Source organism: Convolutriloba macropyga, unplaced genomic scaffold, assembly GCF_964194025.1.
Source record: "Convolutriloba macropyga unplaced genomic scaffold, txConMacr16.3 SCAFFOLD_6065, whole genome shotgun sequence".
In the NCBI taxonomy this organism is placed as follows: Eukaryota; Metazoa; Xenacoelomorpha; order Acoela; family Convolutidae; genus Convolutriloba; species Convolutriloba macropyga.
In genome coordinates this window covers 1-11,342 of record NW_027453108.1, presented here as the reverse complement: position 1 = coordinate 11,342, position 11,342 = coordinate 1, and the positions used below count along the sequence as shown (strand labels likewise).

The window sequence follows — 11,342 nt, the reverse complement described above, 5'->3', positions numbered from 1 at the left end:
ACTACGTGCAACCTCAGCTCGAGTTCAACAAAAAAAACAGCCAGAGCCACATGGAACGACTGCTCATGCCACACGGAGGCCGGGGGGGGGGGGGGGGGAGGGGCTGAAACCAGTTGTTTTCTGGCTGAAGCAAAATCGAGTCATGGGAAAGCTCCTGGCAGTTGGGAGGATGGAGCGGCGGGTCGGTGCATGAGCGGATAGCAAAAGGAAAGGTGCGGCTGCCAGAATTGGGTGCAGGTCGGGCTGCTACAGCGGAAGCAATTGAGGCACAGGATGGCTCCCAGCAGAAGGGAGCTGCACGAGAAGCCGCGACTGCATGCTTATTCGACTGAACGTGCATAACGCACTGCCCGGCTGCAGAGGGCGGGGCTGGCGTTTTTGAGTGTATGTGGCTTGGGCCTTAGCTGGAAGTTACAGTGAGCAAAATCTTGCTGTCCTCCAGCATGCGTAAGACAGAGGAGCATCAGCTTCGGGAGCCAGGGCACTGCCGCATGACAGCATCACATGTCACTGCCAAGCTACCGACCACGCTAACAACTTAAGAGAGGACTGCAAGAACGTCACCGTCTTGGAGCATCACGAACTTGTCATCGCCATCCTGCAGGGAGACAACAGACTTAAAAGTGGCGGTCACCAGCAGGCACCCACAGTGGGGCGGAATGGGACACACAGAGGGTTCTGATTTTGGGGCAGGCACGCGACGCTGATCCTTGATCCCCCCCCTTGCTCTGGCGAGTTTTGTGTCCCTGGCCATCTAACCCTGCTTTGCGGCCATGCCCCCCTGCCTATGTATCCTTGTTCTGCCTCAAGCCCTTTGATACATGCTGATCTTGCTCGTGTGCATGTCCTACGCTCTGTTCGAGCCCGCATGTGTGTGTGTGTGTGTGTGTGTGCCTGCCTGCCTGCCTGCGTGTGCGCGTGTGCGTCTGTCTGTCTGTCTGTTTGTCTGTCTGACACAGGCGCGCTCACAGCAGACATCTCCACCTCTGCCAGCCTTCCCCGGCAGCCACACTCCGCATGGCCCCTTGCAAACATGCCTCTAACTGCCACATCCCGGACGACCTTCGCCTCGCTGGGACGAGGTCCTTGCAAAACCTCATCCCTCAAGCACTAAGGCCTGTGCAACCCACCTCGAGCTCCATCCCGGAGTAGCTAGCGTACATTACATCCTCGCCGACCTTCATGGTCATCGGCTGCTCGTCCGTTCCGGGGCCAACTGCCACAATCTGCACGAGCACGCCAATGACAGTGCCAGGAGCAGTGTGTGAGGGCTTTCCGCTGCCATGGCCATGAACGAACAAAAGTGACCCATGCCAGCGGCTACAGACCGATCAAACAGGAGGAGAGCGCAGGCATCCACATGTTGGGGTGCTAAGCCTTATCCCTGCCGGTCCCTAAAATCGGATTGAAGGCAGCCGGCCGCACCGTTCCGATCGTCTGTGTGTCTGTGTTCTTGCCGAGCATGATTCCGCCGCGGCTCTCCTCTGCAGCCGGCATGGTCTGAATGCAAGAGAAGTGGCCGGGCACAACACAGTTCGGCGTGGCACAGCCAAGGGTCAGCAACACAGCAGCGGTGTGCAGGCACAGCTCCGAGGGAAGATTCCACTACAGCCTCAAGATTAACGAGATTCCACTTGGTTGTGTCTCATCATAGTCCTCACAGAGGAATGTATGATACCAAATTCGTCATTGGCTTAGTGAATACGGCAGTGGCGCAGGAGCAGCGAGAGGAAGAGAGGGGGGGGGGGGGGGGGTCGCAGAAGCCTCAAGATTAACGAGATTCCACTTGGTTGTGTCTCATCATAGCCCTCGATGGAGCGATTTATGATACCAAATTCGTCATTGGCTTCTTGTGCGAGGCGGCTGTGGCTGTTACCCAGTGGGCAAGAGGATGCAGAGGACAGAGGAAGGATGTGCCTTGCGTCCAGCCAGGGCGCAGGGCCATTGCAGTGGATTGTGGCGTAGAGAGGTAGGACTCCAAGGATCATACCCAGCGGCAGCTGGACACGCTACAACAGCCTGCCCCTGCCCGTTGGATCTCAGCGCGAGGATGAGATAGCTCAAGAATCAAGCTGACCCACCTTGACGAGGACACGGCTGCCGGTGGGCTTCATGTCGGCCACGCTGGAGGTTGGCATCGTTCCAAGGATGTCAGCCTCTTTCAGCAGCATGTACTCCTCCTCAGCGACCTCGACCTCGGTGCCGGAGTACTTTCCAAACATGACCTGGTCCCCAACCTTCAGTGAGGCATCCTTGCCAACGGCTACGACCTGCCCCTCATTGGACCGTGCAACTGCAGAGGAAGGAAGGAGGATGCCGCTAGCTGTGGCCTGCTCCTCAGCTCCGAGCTTAACGTACACGCGATCGCCCACTGGGGTCACAGCGCTGTACTGCAAATCCGAACACATCAAGAATTTCAAGAAAAATGGAGGCATGATACAGTCACTGAGCTGCTCCTGGTAAAGCCACCCACTAAGGAGCAGAGAGAACGTACAGTTGCTGGTTGTGTGCAGAGGGGCAGGGGCAAAAAGCTGACTCAGGAGAAAAACTTTGCAGCGTCGACCATGTGCCACTAGCAGAGGTAGTAAGCAGAAATTGTAGGAGGTGAGGTCATCTGTTATCCCATGACTTATCGCCATCAACGACGGCGGCAGGCAAACACGTCCAGAGCGCATTTACACCGAGCAAAGACCAACCCAGAAGTGCGAAAGTAAGGCCTAAGTATGCGGGGCGATGGCTGGTCTGCACCCGAACGGTCGATCGTGCAGCCACCATATGCGACGAGACGAGTCCATTAGGTTCAGTCCGCTCGAGGAGAGGTCATCGATGTAAGCAGGGGCAAGTGCATACCCAGAACCCAGGCGGTCACCAACTGACCACTCACCTTTTTTGGGATGGCGACGGCGGCGTGCACGCGAGCAGTGAGTGCGCGCGAGACGACGGAAGCGCGGCGGGGGCCGGTGATCACACCGCCCCGGAATCCCACAGATCTGCTTGAGGTAAGAGCCTGCATTTTATGCCTGGTTTTTTCTCTCTCCGGGTAGTAGGTCGCGGAAAGGGAGGGTGCGTGGCTTACAGAAAGAAGGCGCGCTGGATGCTGCGTTGGGTTGCAGTCTCGGAGCGGGGTCGACACTCCTGATTAGTCCAGGATGAAATGATCCTTGCGGCGGCGGCGGAGATGGACACTTGGACCTGCTCGGACTGAGGATGACGGACCATATAATATGGTACTGAGAAGCCTGCCTAACCTGGTCCAAGTCCAGACGTCCAGACTCCCAGCTGTCCATCGATTATACGATCCCCGAATCGAGCGGAGGACATCAAATATTCCGGCTCTGTCGTCCGGATGAATTTGATCAGTTCATACTTCATGTACGTACTACATGTGCCGAGTTAAAAAAATCAATAATCGATGCACCTACTGGCTACGGTACCTATTAGCCCAGTACGTACTTACCTACCTACCTACCTACCTACCTAGAGCAGCTACCTACGGAGGGAATTTTTTTTAACCCCGGGAGAAGGACGCTGGACATGCGCGTGCAACAATCATGTTGTGAAGGAGTTGGATATGATTTTTGGACAATATGAACATTATGACGATGGAGTTCTCCAAGCTACCCTAGGGTAGGTGCCCTACCCACTGCCTAGGCCTACTGGTGTCTGCCAAGTCCTTCCAGGAGTACGAGTGTGTGGGGTGTATCCTACGCGTACCCTACGTGTACGTACTAGATCTCCCACTGTACTCGTAGGAGATAATTTGTGCCGTGTGCGTATGTGTGTGCAGTGTGTGTGTGTGTGTGCAGTGTGTGTGTGTGTGTGTGTGCATGTGGATTGCGGGTGCGTACTGCGTACTGCGTGCATGTGTGTTTCTTGTTTCTTCCTGCTGTTGGTAGGGTAGCCCTGACCCTACAGCGAGTATGAGTACCCTAGCTTCGTGCGTATGGTTATTTTTAAAAATATAATATATTGTAGGGTAGTAGGTAGGTACCATAAATTTTTAATAGGGTAGCTCGGTACAGGTACAATACCAGGACTCCCGGTACTACGAGTACGAGTACGAGTAGGACTACTACCCACACAACCTACTACTACAACCTACTACCTGGTTAGTCTAGAGAGTGGTACTTGTACTACGACCCAGGCATTGGTACTTTACAGAGTACACGATTTTTTAATTAGCGCTAAGTGCCGACCCGGGCCAGCGAGTACATTGTAGGGAGCCCTTGTAGGAACCTATCCGAGGGCTAATAACCTTACCCCAAATTGACATGTAGTGGCTACTGGCTACTAGCTAGGGTAGGTACCCAAGACCCAACCCTATATCGAACGCGCAAGACGGTTACAATTCGTTACAACTGTATCGTAAGGTCTCTAATAACTAAGAGGTTTGTACTTTGTACCTACCTACCTAGTACCGACGTACACTAGTCACTACACACGTGTATATCTAGAGATCGGGGCCGGGACCGTCCTCTTACGTACTCATACAGCTGTTATACGTACTTGTACGATAGGGTACAAGGGTACCATGCATTTCCCGGCCCGACCCACGTTGCGACGCGCCGGCCATGTCCATGCCGTTGGGCTCTCCCGCCAGGACACTCACTAAAGTGATCCCGCCGTAGAACGGGCCTTGCAGGGATTCCTCAAAGTAACAAACGGGATAGCTAGAATCGTGGGGTCCCGCGTGGCTGCTTGTAAATCAGCCACGGCCCGAAGGTTAATCCGTTTCCCAAGCGACCCTGAACTAGCAACGACTCCAGCGGCATGTAAGACCCGAAACCGGTCATCTTCCTGGACGTTGGAGAGTGAATCTCCACGGAAACGTTTTGCAACGGGGTCGTACCCTCGCAAATGCAGCGTTCCCCAGTAAAATGGTTTAAGTACTGGCTGTCAACCACTGAGCCACGGGTAGAGTGTTGCCAGGCATGCTGCCAATTCTCGGTCTATCGTCGCGAGGCTACGTAGAGACCTCCCGGTCGTGAACATTGATTGCCAGCAAATTTACATGTTGGCAGGATAGTGCAGGTCGCCGTGTCAAGGCCCAGAACCAAGTTTCTCAACGGAGTTTAAGATCTGCTGCTAAACGTCCCGCTACCATGTGGCTGGAGGATACGGCTGCACACAAGACAGTTGCTGTTGCCTTGATACTGATGGCCGTTTCTCTGCAGGTCAGCCTCTGCCCTCCGACAGCAGATCACGTCGATCACACTAATTCTCAGCACCAGCAACATGTGCATTTGCAATTTTGGAGCTCGCATTCCTATATCCCTTTTCTACCTCCGTCCCTCCTCTCGATCATCTGCCCCAGCTAGAGCTCTCTGGCTGCTCCATGTGCCCTCACTTAACCACAGGCGTTCTCATGAAATCAACATACAATGTATGGACATTTGTAGCATGTACAGGGCTTGCCCCTTAACAACAGGCAGGCCTGCGTCTGGGGCAGTGCTCACCACTAAAGCTGCTATGTATGTCTGGCAGACGGATGGTGCCCAGAGCTTCACAATCACTCCTAACTCGGCAGCAAGGACCAAACTCGCGAGGCTCAAAGTAGATTTCCACGTCCACAACAGCTCACGCACAGTGGCGGCTGCCAACCTGAACCCTCAGGCACCGACGCATCTGACCAGGCTAAGTGACAGTCCACCTTTCGGCAAGAACACTGGCCTCCGAATCCTCCCTTGCACGTATTGCAACTCTGAAGTCAGCAGGGAAGTGTTGCACAGCTCGGGGTATCCAGTTTCTATTCAAACTTGCATCCACTGAGCCGCGCCCCTGTGGGGAAAGTGTGGGAAGAGTAGGGGAGGACTAGCAGGTTGACAGGAGAGAGGCCGGGGGGGGGGGGGGGGGGGGGGGAGGGGGCAGTGCCTTAGGGTGAGGGGGAGCCGCAGGGCGTTGACTGATGACAGGGCGCGTGGGGCCGGCTAACATTTCTGTTCTTCCTGAACACTCCAGGGTACGCTCTGAGGGCTTCGCACAAGCATACGCCACTTGACCACCCTTCATACTACAGAAAATGTGCGGCCCCTTGGCATTCCCAGGAATGCAGTTAGGCTTCACATGACTTGCACTCATCATTCATGCTGCCTTAAATTGGCTGGCGGCTTGTTCCTGCTGCAAGGATCCCTGATCCAGTGCTCAAAATGAGACACCCGGTGGCTCGCCTTGAATTTACCTGCAACCTGCCAGCATCGCTGTTTTGTGCCCCGTGATCTGAGCTGTACATAACATTGTCTCCAGTGAGCTCTGCGGACGGTGAGTGTGTCGCCCGGAGGCACAACGGCATGCAAGCAATTGCCAGTGGGACTCAGCCCAAGGTGGCCGTTGTGCTGTCAACGTGCATGGAAGATCTTGCAGTCGTCACCGAGGTGTGTAACGATCAGCTGGGTAGTCGCTGCGTGCTGCGCATCAATTAGGAAAGTTGAGAATATGAATGGTGGAGCGAATGGGCGTACTCACAGCGCACACCAGCCGGCTTCTCTGGAGCGGAGGGCTGGGACCAGCGTTGGTTGGAATAACGCGAGGCGGCAAGGTCACAGGTACCATACCCTGGCTGATCAGGGACCAATCCTGCCGGCTGCGCCCTTGTCTCTGTGCAGGCCGGTTGCAAAAACCTGGCGTTCTACATCTACCTCAAGTGCCAGCGAGAAGAGGCTCAGCTCCTTCAACAGATCAGACCTATTCTACCCTGTGTGAAGCTGATCAAGGTATAGCTCAGCACATCTGATATTCAACCCTCACCTGGCGCTGGCCTTGCAGCCCAGCCCCAGCTGCCCATGTGACGTACCGCATACACAAGAGCAACTGGCGTCAGGCGTCCGTAAGTTGGGTTTACAGTGTCTGTTCGATTGCTTGTGGCCTCTGAATTGCGCTGGACAGAGCGTGGAACCTACGATGGAGTCAGACCTGGCGTGGGCGAAGCACCATCAGCAGTACCTGGAATTCATCATCCAAAGGTATCTGGCCCTCTCATACCAGTCATTGCAGAGTGGTGAGCTCGAACGTGCCTGCGGCTGGAAATCGCAGGATCAGGCCCCCGAAATGCCAAAAGCTTCCCCCCCCCCCCCCCCCCCCTTCCCCCGGGTCGTTCCTTCATTCAGGTACAATGACCTGTCTCCCGTCACCATGTTCATGAAGGCCAACCTTGTCACGAGGCGGCTCAGCTTCACGAGCATGGTCACAGAGGCCCTCAGGGAGGAGTATGAGTTTTTCTCTTATGGACATCCTAAGGTGCGCGAGTGCCTTGCGTCCCCTTTCATCCAAAAACCTCCACAGACGGGCAACGGCGGGCCGGCGTTGCAAACCCCCTCGAATCCTACTGAGTCCTGAGACGCCGTGTGTCCAGGTGCGGGTGAATCTGGACGAGACACCCCACCATGGTGATAGATCCCTGTGGCACAGAGAGATGTGTACCCTCTACCGGAGGTACACTTGCATGGATCCCTGTGAGACCAGTCACGCTCATGCTGAAGCTCACTTCAACGGCTTCTATCACAATACAAGGTCGATGTTCATGGTCACTGCCAGGCGCCTCAGGTTTGTCGGCCGGCTTTACTTGCCATGCAGCTCGCTGCTGCACTCTGCCCTTGTGGTGATCTCTAGCAGGGGGACTCATGGTTGGATGATCTGTGCCGCAGGTCACTCCCCGTGAGTGAGTACCAGTGGCTGAGAGAGTACGTCATGGGCATCCCGGAGCGCGAGGGGGTGAAGCGGCGTTTTGTGATGGAAAGGATGTGGCAGGCAATTCTCGGCTGCCCAGAGGAGCTGGTCACAAAGAAGCTTCTCGGGTGCCCACAGGGCAAGGGCTTTCTTGAAGGTCTGTATGGTCGCATCATCGTCCGGCTTTCCTGCATCGCACCGTTGCCACATCGCACTTGGGAAGTGCATGACCTGGACAGCTGGGGAGGGCGTCCGTGGCGCTGGCCACCTGGCCACCTGGTAGCGCTTGCGACAACACCTACCAGCCTCCTGGTCACTTTCATGCTGGACCATTTCATGGCTTCCTGTCCCCATGTCTGCCCGTCTCCCTGGGCATGTCCAGTCCACCCACACCTCGCCTGTATCCCTTGCCTTCCATCCTCTTGGTTACTCCGGTTTTCCTGTGCCCTCCTGCTCGCCCACTCGATCCTCCATCCCTGCTGCGCAACCGGTCTGGCCAACAGCTCTGTCTGTCTCTGTCTGTCTGTCTGTCTGTCTCTCTCTCTCTCTCCCTCCCTGCCCATTCTTGAGACATGGCCTTGTGTACACATGCTTGCTCGCGTCAATGATGTGCAGGGAACACAATCGCACCGCCGGCCTCCTTTGTGAGGACGGGGCTGGTGTCTTGGCCCCAGCCTGGATCTGCCACATTCGATCCAGACAGGACCTACCACATTGACAAGGCAGTGCGCAAAAGCAGGCTTACTGTAGTTGGCAGGTGCAGCTTGTGGACCGAGCGCCATTGACTATTGCCTGCATACCTGTTGGCTGCGCTTCATCGCAGCTGTTGTAGCAAGCAGTACCTGACTTTGCATGTGTTGTTGCCCGAAAACAGCTTTGTTGGTCTTACGCAAAACTTCGACACTGTCATTCGGTCGGTGCTGGTTTCTGCCGCCAGAATCTACTACCAGGTGAGCCTCTTCGAGCACTGATCATGTGGATATCCATGAGGCATGTGCTTGAACTGCCGCGAACTCATGCTGTATGGAGACATGTTGCATATCAGGCATCAGCTAGAACTCCCCTCACAGCACCTGTATACGGCGTTCAGGCCAAGGTTCGGTTCCTCATTCTCACGGACCACAAGAGTGACATATCGACATTTTCACCGTCCTACTTTGGAAGCGCTCTTGAGGTACGTAGGCAACGCATTTTTGCAGGCAACGCATTTTTGCAGTAGCAAGTCAGTCTCCACCTCACATAAAAGTGCGATGCGGCTATGTGCATCAGGATACCTCTTACTTGATGCGCTTACCCGCATGGTCAAGTCTGGGAATGACGTCCCCATGGTCCTCCCACTGTGCGCTTTGATCCAGATTCGCAGATATCCACTCGAGCTGCCTCCAGTCTGTATTCTGGGAAGCTCAGGGGCGCAGCCTTGAGCTGGTGGAAGGACTGGGCGCGGGCACATCTTGAGACTGCATTCCTGCAAGAGCTGTACAGGCAACCCAGCGATGTTGGTGCGTAGCTGCTCTGCGTCCCCCCCCTGTACTTGGAGATGGACAGGAGGTTCAGGTTATCAACACCACATACTGACTGGCTGCCGATGCTGCAGAGAAGTACAGCAACCTGGCCTTTGTGGGATGGGATGCCCTGTCACTGAAATCCCAGAGCGATATTGCCGCCAAGCCGCGGGCTGTCAGCCTTCACTTTTGTGGACATAGTGAGAGCATGAGATATGCGTTGGACACCGGGACATGGTGAGTTCATGTCTCGTCATGTGAATGCGAAGACTCATAGAACGCACTGCTGCTGAACATGCGGCACACGGGTAACCTCTGCGTGTGTGCTGAGAGATGCTAGCATGAAATGTGTGACACGCCTGCAACCTTTCTGCAGGTATGTCAACAGCAGGGCTGTGGAAGGCATTGCACCTCTTCTTGCAGCGAGCATTGCACAACTGCCGGCCACCCCGAGAGACGTCCCCTTCCATCAGAAGCAGGACAACCCCATCGGCACGGCGCACCTGTCGTACCTCCTCCGCTGTTGTGTCGACCAGCAGCGCCCCAAGCGCATTGGAGGGGGACGGGGGATGGAGTTCATGTGCAACATCAAGCAGTGCTTCCACGTGCTCGGCCAAAACAGGGAAGGGCAGCCTCTGGCAGCCTCACACAATACGTTGTCAGTGCTGTCACAGAAGGTTGACATCATCATAGAGGCCATCGTTCGGCAGGCGGAGATAACAAGGGGAAACACCACTCATGTTCCTGGTGAGCTACTAGTTGCCATCCCCAATGGCACCTGCCGTGGCTTCTCGATACAACGGCCCAGGGCATGGAGAGCTCGGGGTGGATTGCATTGAACTGAGTTGATGTCAGAGCTCGCTTCCCACACCTTCCCCTTACCTTTCTGGACAGCACTGGGAGGTCTTTCGCAAATGGGTGAAGCCACTGGTGCATTCCCACAGTTACCCTGTGGGGCGCTCGCTTTGCACCTGCATGCATGGTTGAGGGTGAGCCCGGTGCCGGGCCCCCTGCCATGGCTGAGCTGCTTCGATGATACACAAACAGGGCATGGACACACCGCAGGCGCGCGTCAAAGCTGGCCGGGACCACACTTGGAGTTCTTGATGGCCCAGGTAAGCCAAGCCACGGCACATACGTGCACAGCTTCACACTAGACATGCATCAGAGCAACCGTGGAAGAGCTCTGCTAGTCCACGAGACCTCTGATTGCTGCACCCTACCTGACGCACAGGCTGCAAGGGCATGGGCGCTGCAGCACAATGGATACATGTTGCCAGCCACAACTGCCATCCGTATGGCCATTGATTTACTTCCAGTGCAGCTTCGACCGGCGTTTGAAGCCCGTGCAGAAGCCATGTCTGAGTTGTACATGCCCAAGCTGGCCAGACCGTCCCAGTTCCAGGTATGCATTCTGGCTGAGAGATAGATACATCATGTGAAGCTTGCATACACACCGCAAACCAAGGAGCTGTAGCCTGAGCTGAGGCTAGGAGGGCGACTGACACCCCGATCTGTTGCCCGCACCGGACGTACCTCCTCAGATAAGGCTCCTTGGCTGGCCGTATCTTGAGCGCAGTGAGGACAGGCCGCAGCACTGCTCGCAAGCAGGCTCCCCTCTGATGATTCACTACGGTGACCAGGTCCAGCAAATGATATATGACGCAAAGAAAATGCGGGTGAGCTCCGCCCCCTCCCCTCCCCCCAAGAAAGTCCTCTCCTGGTGTGGTTTGCCTCTGTACCTGAAAACGCCCAATTTCCCTCTGAGAAGCATACCTGGTGGTGCCCACCTCCCACTTACAGGAGCTATCGTCAAACAACATTGCGTTGGAAACCTAATGAAGCCAGCTACGAAAGATCCACCGGGAGCCGCGACCTCTCACAATCTACGACTAGAAACTGAACCCTCACCCCCCCAATGGAGAAAAGTCTGCCAACCACGGGATCACGGCCAGGCATACGGAGGGGGGGGGGGGGGGGGGGGGGGGTTCAGCTGGTCCTTCAGTTAGGCGCTACTGCTGCAGCAAGATCTTGTGAAGCGGCAGTTGCGCCACCAGGCCTCAGCATGCTCAGCTGTTCTGGCAATTGCAAGCGAAATGTTATCGTGGCAGTGAAACTAGAGGCACCGAAGCGGGCTCTAGCCTTACCCGGGCAGCCATCTTCCAGTGCTGCACAGTA

General features: G+C 55.7%; 1 protein-coding gene across 1 annotated transcript; it reads right to left on the bottom strand.

Moving 5' to 3' along the window:
* Nucleotides 1-395: 395 nt before the first annotated feature.
* Nucleotides 396-3,079, bottom strand: LOC142358055 (uncharacterized). The gene is made up of 5 exons (XM_075409529.1): nucleotides 2,885-3,079; nucleotides 2,082-2,390; nucleotides 1,426-1,500; nucleotides 1,131-1,226; nucleotides 396-598 (listed from the first exon to the last, which is right to left on the bottom strand). Exons 1-5 carry the CDS (start codon nucleotides 3,011-3,013, stop codon nucleotides 539-541), a joined length of 669 nt encoding a protein of 222 aa, XP_075265644.1. The 5' UTR covers nucleotides 3,014-3,079; the 3' UTR covers nucleotides 396-538.
* Nucleotides 3,080-11,342: the final 8,263 nt, after the last annotated feature.

Coding starts and splice junctions, on each gene's coding strand:
- LOC142358055 (XM_075409529.1), bottom strand. CDS start 3,013: ATGCAGGCTCTTACCTCAAGCAGATCTGTGGGATTCCGGGGCGGTGTG. Junction 2,391..2,884: donor CCGTCGCCATCCCAAAAAAG/GTGAGTGGTCAG, acceptor TCGGATTTGCAG/TACAGCGCTGTGACCCCAGT. Junction 599..1,130: donor ACTCCGGGATGGAGCTCGAG/GTGGGTTGCACA, acceptor GTCTCCCTGCAG/GATGGCGATGACAAGTTCGT.